Source organism: Acanthaster planci, linkage group LG05 (genome assembly GCF_054643075.1).
Source record: "Acanthaster planci isolate LZ-2023a linkage group LG05, COTS_SCS, whole genome shotgun sequence".
Lineage (NCBI taxonomy): Eukaryota > Metazoa > Echinodermata > Asteroidea > Valvatida > Acanthasteridae > Acanthaster > Acanthaster planci.
Genome location: NC_141781.1, coordinates 8294625 through 8307274, shown reverse-complemented (window position 1 = coordinate 8307274; position 12650 = coordinate 8294625). Strand labels below are relative to the sequence as shown.

At 42.8% G+C, this 12650-nt stretch overlaps 2 protein-coding genes across 2 annotated transcripts; both read right to left on the bottom strand.

The window, feature by feature from the left end:
* Positions 1 to 512: 512 nt before the first annotated feature.
* LOC110988228 (uncharacterized) lies at positions 513 to 2731 on the bottom strand. Its single transcript, XM_022251556.2, has 2 exons — positions 2542 to 2731; positions 513 to 1966 (listed from the first exon to the last, which is right to left on the bottom strand). Exons 1-2 carry the CDS (start codon positions 2551 to 2553, stop codon positions 1148 to 1150), a joined length of 831 nt encoding a protein of 276 aa, XP_022107248.2. The 5' UTR covers positions 2554 to 2731; the 3' UTR covers positions 513 to 1147.
* Positions 2732 to 2919: 188 nt separating this feature from the next.
* On the bottom strand, positions 2920 to 12464 carry LOC110987991 (uncharacterized). Its single transcript, XM_022251217.2, has 10 exons — positions 11863 to 12464; positions 9713 to 11119; positions 8651 to 8757; positions 8027 to 8190; positions 7271 to 7478; positions 6940 to 7015; positions 6502 to 6559; positions 6133 to 6206; positions 5637 to 5712; positions 2920 to 5039 (listed from the first exon to the last, which is right to left on the bottom strand). Exons 1-10 carry the CDS (start codon positions 11895 to 11897, stop codon positions 4875 to 4877), a joined length of 2370 nt encoding a protein of 789 aa, XP_022106909.2. The 5' UTR covers positions 11898 to 12464; the 3' UTR covers positions 2920 to 4874.
* Between the last annotated feature and the right edge of the window lie 186 nt (positions 12465 to 12650).

The window sequence follows — 12650 nt, the reverse complement described above, 5'->3', positions numbered from 1 at the left end:
ATTTCGATATAAAATGATCAAAGTATTCGTCTACGCCGTGGGTGTGGCTTTCCTTCTCGCAGGATAACTTGGTGTAGGATGATTCTAGTGAGCTGTACACCCACTTGTTTAGGTTATGAAAGTTATTGTCAACCATTTAAGGCTTATACACTGTGAGTGTTGGATTATGGGTTACATATGATATTGTTTTTGCCGTTGTTGGTAGAGGGCGAGATCTAATCCATTGTCAAGATGGTTGTGATTTGTTAAATTGACAAAAGTCCTTTCCTTGTATGTCTTACAACTATGTCTCGGTTGGAATAGTGTTTTTTTCAAATTGAGTCATTAAACTCATTTTGTAACTTACAAAAATCATAACTATATACGTTAAGAAGCTTTGCTTTGCTTGATAGCTGACAATGAATATACTATTTTTTCAGGGGCGTATCCTATGGGGCCGGAGGGGCAACTTGCCACCATAGCCATGTTGCGATTTTTACCGTTTAAATTGAAACCGCCCGCATTTTAGAAAAAAAAAATCATTTATTTCATTGGGCAATTATAATTCAGAAAGTACAGTCATTATAAACAAACTCACATATCCCCCCCAAAATACATGGAAAAAATTCATTTAAACATCTTCAGCGCACTTTAGAAGTATGTCGTTCAGTTTGCAATATGGTATATTAGTGTGTTAATGTACCTAATATTTATGGCAAAACTGTGACCATGGGAGAATGAAAGGATAAGCACACGTTCTAATAAGGCAGAAAGAATAATTAGAGGCAGAAGTGAGACTAGACTTGTCGAGCATTCATCGCTTTTCACACCATGTGCTAGCCAATCCATACTTAATCATCAATAACGCCAAGATCTATTTGAAAACATAGATTACGAAGGCAGCACTAAAGGTGCATGATGTAACTTAAACAAAAAATTAGTATTTTTACATACATAGAATACAATACAAACTCATGAAACGATCATCTGTCCCAAACACTTCTTACACAAACTATAAACTCTAAGTCAACTTTTATTTCATGCACATTTCTTCAAAAAGGTTCGGTAATATAGATTCAATTCCCCCAAATGGCCAGCCCTTTGATCTTTACCACATAGCAGAGCCAGCATCTGAAAACACCCTCAAGGGGTTTGTTCTAGAGTTGTTTTACAGTCCATGAATCAGAAAGCCAGAGAAAGAGCAATACCTGTCGCTATCGCTGTAAATACCGCCAAAGCCAAATTCAAGCCAAACTCTATCTCCCGCAGCCAAAACAAGGACTGCTGAATTGCTGGACATGTGGTAATAATTGTCGTGCGTATTATAGATCGAGAAGACAAGCTGGCCGTTCTTTTTCAGTTTTACGAAAGGATCCGAACTTGACGCCATCCTTTGTATGGTAACTGTGAAGAAGTAGGCCCCAGGCCTTGAACAGGTGAACACGCCTGATTGCAAACTGTAATCATTACCGAGATTCGTAAGGATGTTGTTAAAGATGATGACATCGCCATTAGTGCCTGTGACACTGGACGAGCGGTAAGCGCTGAATGCAATGGCAGAGGGCAGTGTTGGTGTAACTACCGTAAGATCTCCCGGCTCGCCCTTTTGTCCCTGTTCCCCAGGTGGTCCATGGACTCCCTGCACCCCCTTCTGCCCCTCACCGATGTCTCCCTTGCGACCAGCAGGTCCCAGTTTCCCTGGAAGTCCTTGTATCCCTGGCTCACCTTGGTCTCCCTTCTGTCCCTGGACGCCGGTGTCCCCCTTGGGTCCAGAAAGGCCCATCCCGGAGTCGCCCTTGGGGCCAGGGGGTCCTTGACCCCCAGGATTTCCAGGGATCCCAGGAATGCCAGGTGTTCCGGCCGGGCCTTGGAAGCAACCACCACAGCAGGTTGAAAATCCTTTCGGTTCCTCCTGAGCAACACAATAACTGCTGAAGAGCCACAGCATCAGAACCTTAAGGAGCATTACTGTTGGTCTCCCTTTAACCTGTATGTTAATTGGATAAAATGGAAAGTGACCTTAGCTATACAGTATTTAACCTAGCTAAATGATATCTCCAGTTAAAAACAATCCACACTGACCTTGAAAAGGGAATTTTGAATACGCGGATTATGATTACCTTACTGCCATAATTCTCAAACATATTAAAAACATAAACAAACTATTGCCGCCTCAGTGTTCTTATAGAAACCTAACTTAGCATCTCACAGGGAACTGGAGCTTTTTGTCGATGGAAGTTCAACTAAAGAGAGTATAAGTAGTATTACGCTGTTAATGTTTCAAGTGGGAAGAGTAGGGCAAATACAAGCATTACCCCATGGACAGTCACCAAACGTTACATCGATGTTTTGTTATGGAAGAAAGATAAGGATTACACTGTATCCTTGTACTCTTGGAGTATGATTCCAAGTAACATCTGTCTTTGCAAAATTAACTTATTTGTTATTTGGAAAGTAGTGACAATTAAAAGAACCAATTTCTTATCAGTCCTAGCCCTGTTGCGATGGAAACAACGGGAATCTCCATTTACTGTCGAAAGAAAGTACATTAAAAGGCCTTACCAGTGACCTCATCGCTGTCGCTTTTTTCCAGAATGCTCGACGAAGAAAGACCTTTGTAGAGATTCTAACTTCAACGCCCCTTGTCTAAAATTGAAGGTCGCCCGTGTATCAGGAACTTTCCCCTTTATTCCAGGCAAGTTTGTCCAGAAGACTGTCGATACCGGCGACGTATTGGGATGCAGTGAGGCTTCTACCAAATGTACGTGCAATAAGTGGACCTGATATTTGCTTATCTAATTTGCTACTCGGTCGACTGTTACATTCTTGGAGCATATTTTGACCATTTATGGTTGTGTAATAAAGATATCCAAGTACCGGGTATGGCGTGCAAATTTAACATTACATATTAAAGTGGAGATACATCTCCAGACTTACCTGGTGAAAACATTGACTTTCAACATACATGCATAAAGAAATTAAGATGTTTGTACCTTTATATCTCGGACTGAAGATACATATATTAACGTAGAGATTTCTCTGTTTAGATAAAGGCACATCTACCAGCAATTCAATGTAAAATTTGCGCACAATATTCAAGCACTAACTCCTATTCCACGTGCGACGGGTTGGTATTTCTTGCTGCGAGCGTCGTTTCAATTTATTGTCAGTTATTCTCATCATCGCTCGATAGAGAAAACGTATGCATATGATTGAAGTTTACATGTTTTCGCCAATAGGTAATCAGTCCCCAGGAGGAAGGCGTATCAACAGAAACAGGCCACCAACGTTTGGTCGAATTTCATTCCATTTGTGTCACTGCGTCCTCACATTTTCAAATACCTACAAGGATTGTTGAAGCTTTTATTCTATCGCAACCACGTACATAGGCCCAAACTGTTAGGGCGGCTTAAGAAAAGAATTTTGAGTTTTTCCTAGTAATTTCGCAACAAATCCTGCACGCAAGCTCGTTAGTGTATACGGTACATGCCGTGTATAGTATAGCCTCTTCAACGACATCCCTATAATTCAAGTAAAAAACAGTCTATATGGAATTTTTATTTCGGTACGTATTGGTTACGTCGATGGGAACAATGTGTGCTGTGAACATGGACCGCCAAAACTATGTCAATAAGAACTTTAGGTTTTGAATCTTCGCAACATACCTTCCCTGTTCGGCATTGTCAGATCACGAGACATTTTTGTTGTATCACTTTACCCTGCTGTTCGTTTTCAGAGAAGGATGCCTTCAGCCCTTGGCCATACAAACTGTACACTCATCCCCATGGGATTTATTGTCACATGTAGGGGGGATGGCTCAGCACCGCCTCCATCCCAGGTGATCGTGACGCCGGTAAGTGCGGAGTCGGTGGTGCAGGCTACGGGTGCGCTATCATTTACTTGAGAATGAGGCTATGATTCCCACCCCCCCACACACACACACAAGTGTGGTAACGCCTTCAATCGTTGACTCCCTATTCCTCTTTTGTTCATACTTTTTGTACACGTTTTCCAACCGTGGACTCTTCGGCAACCGTGGACCCTATTGTCCCCTATCGTTATAGGTCCACGATTGAAGGCGTTTACACACTCATCCATACACACACCGTCAAAATTAACGTCGGGGGATATATCCCCCATTCCCCCGGGATCTCCACCCATGCTTATTACAACAGTAACAAGTGTCTGTTTAAAACACATCAAATCCCATTATTGATTGGTGAAAAACCAGTTCACCGTGAACTAAATTAGGCCTATTTCCATTATCCTGACCTTTGGTGTAAAGCCCATCAGCGTATGGTAAATGTACTTAACGTGATTAACTCGGCAGAATAAACATCAGAATTACAAATACAGTATACACTTCCGGAACATGAAATATTGAAAATCCATTAAACTGATTAATTATTATACAAACGAAAGAAAGCGTAGTATATCAGTTGTCCGTGTTTCTGAGAGTCTAGAGACAGGTACATCCAGATAATTGTTTTAAGATGATTCAAAATATGTCTTTCTGGTTTCCAACGTTACATTTTGAAAAGTAAAAGTTCTTAATGGTTTTAAACATTTCAGGTGCTCAGTCTGTTACTACATCTCTCGAAGTTAATCCTACAAAAGAAAAGTAGGAGTTCATAGATAACAACACTCATGTTAAACTTTCCTGTAAATTCAATTCTTGATTGTTTGAGATACTACTGTTTTTACGAGATCATTTATGAAAGTCGTTCACAAAACCATTTCATACTGACTTATAATGAGTTGAAATTCAGGTTTGCAATTTGCCAAACAATCTTAAATAGAAGATTAACCTGGAGGCCAGAATATAATATCGTCCACACGGGCATGCAGGCGCAAATAGTTCACGAAAATTGTTACAGTTCTTCGATTCGGGGTATTTAGCTTATAACAGGCTTGATCTCACGTCTGTGGCATGGCTGGCCCCAGAAAAAGAAGATCTTGAGAAGTTTGAGTAAGAAGAGCACCACTTCGAAAATGGTGATGACGGAAAACCCGATAAACAGGCCGAACAGCCCGCCCAGACTACCCAGGAGGGTCTCGACCTGGAAAAGGGTAGGAATAATAAGGAAAAAGAATAAGTCCGTAAAAAGGGGAACGGTTAAATGACACTTGTCTACGAAGATTTAGAGTTACAGATATTCACGTAACGAGTCTCTCAAGGCAGTATTGCTGTATTCATCACGGACCATACAATTACATTAATAAATTGGAGATTGTTACGCAAACTCATAGAAATTTGTGACGCTTTGAATTAAACCGAACAGCTTTATACCTGTAATATAGTCTCGTTTCAATCTAAAGCAGCACCTGAAACTAAAGTAGAAAGCTGCAGCCCAATTGAGTATATTTTTGGATATCCCTTACCCCCCAAAAAAACCCAAACAACAACAAAACCAAACAAACAAACAAACACCCTACGGTAAACCTATGGCTAGCCCATTAGTACAACAGCAAAAGAAGTGGACAGGGCACCAACAAACAAACAAAACAAAAACCAGAATCATAAAAACAAGAATGAACAAGATTCATGTCATTTTGGAAGGCAAAAAGAAAAATCCTTAATTTATAGGCAACTCATTCCTTCAAAGTTTAGACATTCTCAACTGAGTTGTCTAGGGGTGGTCATTTGTGTAACTTACACTATACTTTGGTGTCTGTATGATCGACTGGTAGTTCAGCTCCTCGAAATAAACCCTAAGACGGACAAGATTCTTCCTGAAAATCACACAGAAAGGTGAAGTTTTATGAGCTGTGGCTTTCCGGGGGGCAGTGGCATCTCTAAAACAGCTCATGCATTAATACCTGTTCCAAGCACTGAAGCATGATATCCATACCAAAAACAGCTACAGTTAGGAACAGTATACCGTACCTGACAGATCGACATTCTATTGGTTTGCGTCCGACGAAACGATTGAGAGAAGATCTTTTTTCTGGCATGTTGTTTTCAATACTATTACTCCGACTGCCATGTGACTGTCCGAGCCAAACGCGCACGACATTTTACACGAAATCTTCACAAAGTACCTTTATAACTCGAACTAAATCACGTGCACGACCCCCCAAAACAGTGTTATACTCTTATCGATGGATGTGAGCTTCGATCGATTTTTATACGACCGGTTTAAGTACGCTTACCTAGTCTGCTCGACCTCTTGCATCAATCTTGCAGCTTTCTCGTTTGTTGCTGAGATGCGAGAGTACAGATGCTCCTGAAAACAGAAAAGCAAGACAATTTGCTGATTCAGATTTCGGACACACTATCCATGTGCACTGGGTTTTTTGGGGGGGATATAGATGTGACCTCGTTTTCTGGCACAATAATTTGATATCAAAATCATGTATCAGATCGCATTAGATTCCTCTGACGTAACTTGCCAGCTTCACCTTCGCATCTACATGCATGCGCGCATTTTTGGGCTTGAGGACTAGTCTCCTTCGTGGAGCCCAGTCTGTCCATTCCCCTCCCCTACTGTGTTCTCAGTCGTGTCTGTATAGTGTCCTTACCTCATATCTTTCGGAGGGCCAACGGGACGACGACACGCCAAGCTTGAAAGTTGTCTCTCTACAAAATTGAACACAGTATTTCCATCAATTTGTTAAAAATCATAATTAAACATGGTTGACAATACAGGAATTCCAAGTCACAATAGTTTAACCAGATGCTTTTAAACTGACCTTCCGAAAATAAAACGTATAGTTGCCTTCATTCATGTTTCCAAATAATTTAATTTTGTTTTTAGTGGAGCCTTGCTATCCTAACAACTCAAATCTCGACGACAGTCCTTGCTAGGAGTAACCCCCTTCAACATTCCTTCCCATACCAAATCCCTACCATGCACATGATGTCAATCGACTTTTTTTCTTTCGGGCACTTTAGAACATTGGCAGAATCTAAGCTGGCTCAAATTACGGCATGTCCTCCTTTGGTCTAACCATTATTACCTGCATGCCGAGAAACACTTGCAGCTTTGCAGCTTGTTCTCCTCGTAGAGATTTTCAACAGCTCGTCTGCATGTTTCTGAACGAGAAAAAATCATGCATTGGAACAGACTACAAAAGAGCGTGAGGGAAAAAATGCACTTATTTTGAGGTCGCATCTGCATTATGGTATCTGGTGGCTACGCGGGTCTACGATTAAAAGCAAAGCAAAGTGAAATAAAAACCCTAAGTTGAGGCATCGCCGGTTATCGGTGAGTCCTACTATAAAAAGTAGTCATCTTTTGTCAATCTTTCCTGGACCTCCCAGCTGTGTCCCATACGGTGAGCAACATACGCTGTGTGGTGTTGAGGTAGCTACACTTCAGAGCGGAGTAGATCAAGATGTCGGTGACGCAACCGCAGCGGCTCAGCATCTCCGACTGCAAGCAAAACTTGGTGCACGCACTCAGCGAGTAGTCGTAATCCCCAGCAGTCACGTTGAATCTGGTATCAAAGCTGTCGCTACAATTGCCATACGGAAAGGGTTGGCGGCTAATGAAGTCCTGGAGCAAAGACCAAGAAAGGAAATGTGTGTGAGCAGCGACAGCGCAACAAAGTATTGATGGCCCGTACCACAGAAATGGGGGTAGAAGCTTTTACTTGAGAATCCTTTGGGACGTTATTTTATTTGCTCAGTTTCATTAGATTCTGAAGAACTGATTGTTTGATTCTCTGCAATTCAGACAGATAAATGAAATGCCACTTTTCCGTGAGCCTATTGTATTAATTTAACCATTTATGTTCTTGAGTGAACGGCATTGACTTGAAACTCCGACGGAAAAGTATACACGTAACCCCGCGATTACTTTGCAAGAAAACTACCAGCTTTCACACGGGTGTGTGTAATGGGCCTTTTCTTAAGAAAGGTCTACTAGTAACCAGTTGTTCGGAAGAGATAAATGTACACTTCAACATTGAGTTAATTCTTATACGTTTTCTGGACTGTTTTATAACTGCTTGGCAGGGGATTGTTTTGCTGATTTAAGTCTTAATTGATTACCATTCTATTTTTTGCATGATAATCAAACGACCAAACAAGTTAGTTCTCAACCTGTCTCATCCCGACGGACGTAGCTAGGCCAGCTGCCGCCGTGATGCCGTTATCTTCCGGCAGAGGCATCGTCCGTTGTCCGTGTACTGTCAGCCGTACTCCGGACTCCGGTGAGAAAATGCCCAGGTATTCAGGTTGCTCTATGAACAACGTCACATGCAAACCTGCAATTGAGTGTTGGAGATTTCCAGTGTAATAATAAAGCACTATCTTCGCATAATAAAAAAAGTGCCGACAAGTAGAAAGCGAGGCATTAATAATTCGGGTGTATGACAAAGCAGCGTTCTTAAATAAACATTACGCGTATAAAGTACCAGATTGTTTAAACGAAGGAAAAGTGCATAAGCAATAGCTGCTATAGAGGGTTTGCATGGCTGCCATCTTGCAGGCCAGTGTTTTGTTCTACAAGGTTCGCACAAAGAAGGTTTCTGTGTGGAACAAAAAAAATGCTCTGCAAGATATGCCACGTAAAGCCTTTATAAGTAACAGAGATAAATACCCATTATAAAAAAATTGGATGGGGAAATAAGTGATATCCGTATATGGAACTCATCAGTCTTACTGAGCTAAAATTATTATGTTGGTGGAGATATTAAGTTAGCAGTACAATCGGGTGTAACTTACCATATTTCGCTCCGAATCTACTGGTCGTCCGGACCTTGCTGTTCCCCGTACCGTGGTTGAAAGTGAAACAATTGCCGTAATCCGTGTTCTGAAACACTCTAAAATCCCTGTTTAAGCAAAAACATGTACAAGACACTCAAACTGTAAACTGGATAGGTTGGTTGTAGCACTTTTGACTTAAATCAAGTCAGACTTAGGTTTCTTTTCTCATTCAGCCATCCCTTCAGCCTGTACACACAACACGGTTGTCGCTCTTGGTCCGGCAGCTCGCAAAACCCTTATAAGGCGCCCTCATCTGACAGTCTTTGTTGTACAACGTGTGTCAAATGTCAGTAAATCAGTAAGTCCGACTTGACGGATAAGCCAGTCGCAGCCCCCTTCCGTGATATGTAGTTATTCATAATTGCAAATGAAAGACATGATCTTTCATAATATTTACGGAATTTCCACCAATCAACGTGGTCAGACTTTTAGAATCGTTCGTTATTATGCAGATATGAACGACGTAAAAACAAATCCCGCAATGCGATTGGCTGCTACCACCTTTGGTAGATGAGCCCATTTGCTGTGTACAAACAAACGGTTGGCAGATTCGTCAAGTCAGGATTTCTGAACTGAATTCATAGTAACTTAGTGGACACAAGAGGGTGCGAAGCAAGTAACGGCGCGCAGTCTCGATATGTATTCAAAGCATAAACAAAAACGTCAGAGAGATCCCGACTTGAGTCATGAGTCAAGTCTAGTAGCGCCATGGATATATCTCTTTTTGAGTGTGGGGTTCTGAAAAGAACCGATGGTACCCAACGTTTTGGACAGTGGGGCCTATGCTCTGTCCGTCATCAGGAGACTGCCTACCGCCATGGTGCTACCGCAAACCAATCAAGTTTATTTGTTACCTCCACCACGAAAACCTTTAAATCTCACTCAGAAACTGTTCTGGACCATTCTTGGAACGAAAATACTTTCCAAATCAGGGTAATGCTATGAAGTATTAATTTAAAAGTAAATCAAGTTTTAAGCTGATTTGGCACAGGAGGGTGGTTTATTATGATAAACACAAACCTGTAACTGCAGTTTCGTTTGTCAAAGGTGCACTGCAGAATAAAGTCTTGTGCCTGGTGTCCTAGCACCTCCAGTTCTTCTCGTGTGGGGTTGGCGATGTCTATCAAGTCGCTGAAGTCGTCCGCCGTCGATCTGTCGTAGAATCCCCTCCAGTCGTTCTCGTCCGTCACCCCATCCCAGTTGTAGTAGCTGTCGTACTCGAAGTCATCGCTCTCCCACCAGAAATCCTCGGTGGAAGAGGAGAGCGTGCGCCGCTGCCGCTCCTGTCTCGAGCTAACTGACCGCCTCCTGCGTTCAGAATCGAGGATGGAAGTGTCGGATTCCTCTCCGGGATTAAACGAGGAAGAAGCCCCGTCGCTGTCTCTCTCTTGGCCTGGTGCCACAGTTTCGCTCCCTGGAGGATCAGTGGTCGTTTGGGAGCTACTGGAGTCAGGTGAGTTCACCTGTGTTACAGGAAATATTCCCGAGGAGGTCGAAGCATGCGTATTCAAAGGGTTAGGCGGAGCGGTTGAAGATGCTTCCTCCTTTTCTACATCATGGGAGGGGGTGTTAGAACTTCCACCCGGGAGGCTGCTCTCGTTATCGATACTACTCATTTCATCGATACTATCGCCAGCTGTACTGGGATTGTCACCTTCTCCGTTTGAAGCTACGTGACTTGGACCTGAGGTGCTGGTGTCGCTGGACATGCCGTCATCGTCATCACCGGCACCGGGTACCGAATCTGACCCATCCGTTCCATCGACGCTACTACCACCGACAGTGGCTCCGCCTGAACCTTGTGGCGTAACATCACTTTCGCCCCCAACCCCAGGGATCGACTCTGAAGACCCGATCCCGCCAGCTGTGCTGTCATCCGGTTCGGAATTTACCGGTGAGGAATCTTGCAAGCTGTTGCCATCAGGAGAAGAGGACGGCTCGCCTCTTGAATCCCACCGATCAAACCACTCCAGGGACGACCAGTCGAAGAACCAGGAATAGTCGTAATCCTCCCCTTGAACTCCCCCGTCGATAGCAATCAGGCCCTCAAAGCGAGTACCCACCAGCTTGGAGCGTCGCATGCGGTTCATGTTGCACACAGTCACGGCTGGGAAGTCCAGGTTGGTCTTGGTGATCAGTTCGATGGTTGTCGTCAGAGGCCGGACTTGGAAGTACTCTACGAGCAGTAGGGTAGACTGTAGGATCGCAAGACCGAAAGCAATCAGCCATATCACAGACCAGGCGATCCGGCTTACTGTGTAGGTACCGTTGATGATCAGTGGCAGGCCATGAGCCGTGGTGGTGTCAGCGAAAGTGGTCACGGCTTGGCGCAGCGCGCCTCGTTTCTTCTCTTGTGACAGTTTATCTTCCTCTCCGGTGCGCTGGAGGTAATCCAATGAACCAGTCACAAGAACTCGCCGTGTCAGTCTACAAAAACAAAAAATGTCATTTTACTTAACAGGCCTCAATTTAAAGTAAATATCGTGATATATTTGGCACACAACAGTATTCTATACCGGCTTTACAGAGGGGGACAGTGGGAGCTCTGCATGCAATCTGAACATACACTATACCTTTTGGCTCCTGTAAATAGTTGCGCTATCCCCTTTCAGAGACAGGCCAGTCGTCATTCAACTTCACTTTATTGAGATATACCCGTTTGAGAACACATTAGGCAGTCTCGAAGAAAACGTTGCCCCAACTTTGGCCCTCGTGTGTCATAATCGCATGGATTTATTTATCCTGGAAAAGTAGTTCTACGCACTGAACTGAAACTGACAGGTTCTTTCCTATTTTGCTTGGATTGTCTGTGTTGTTTGATGAGATAGAACAATAAAAGGGAAAGTGTTTGAAACTTTACTAAAGATGGTTCAGGACTCCATTTTTCAGTTGACGATGAACAGTCAGCCTACTCAGAACATTTACTCATTTAATCTTAGTGCCAGTCGTTTAATAAACCTAAAAGATAAAACTGTAATAGAATTATGTTTGTCAAGTTTCGTCACTTAGGAAAACTGGTTTTAAATGTGTTCCTTGTCAAAAGAAAGCGAGCTGCCTAAACCTCATAAACACCATAACCAAAAAGAAACTTTAATTGTGTAAAACTGTGCAATTGTGAAATCTACATTTAAATGATATCTACATTATCTAACTGAATGGCTATGACATACCTCTGTCCCTCAACAACCGTAGTTCCGTACTCCATCGCGACATTTTACATTTCACACCGCAAAAAGTGCTTGCGCAGTGGCGAACAAAATGGCGCCGTATACAGCCAAATCTGCAGACTTTCCCAACCTGTTGAACTGTTTACTCAGTCTTCAAGGCTTTTAAACAAACCGAATTGATTTCTTCTACAAGTTAGGCCAAGGTATGGTAATCGTTTGTGCAAAGACGATCAAAAGAGTTATGTCCATAGAACTGCGACCGTTACGTAAACATGTTTTTCTTCCTTGAAAAGTTAAACTTGGGCATTGTGAAAAGAAGGGAATTTAAGAGATGTGTTTCGGCCACTCATCCAGGAGTCGTGAGTGTTCTACAAGATTTTCAGGTTCTCTTAACTGTCTTCTTAGTTCCTAGAGAAAAAGAAGAAAACCTGTTATGGCCGAAAACTTCAAGCATGCCCCGGAGTAAGGTCGTCTTCTATAGGTATATGAGAAATAATTCTTTCCTATCCGCATCATGAACCACATTAAATTTCGTAGTGCTTGAAAACGATGCAAAACGAACAGACTCAATTTCGCTCCACAGCCGGCGTCCGAAAGTTGTAGCTCTGTCATGAAATAACGTATGTTCCTGTGGAAGCTGCTATACTGGCGGGCTAGAGCCACTTTCCATTGCCGTGTTGATACCGGAATCAGGTATATGCCCTGCGAGTCAAAGATTGGATTTCAGACAGGTAGAAGAACCTTCATTGCTGGCAAATGTCATGATCTTGGGCCAGTCCCTTTACCCCTAT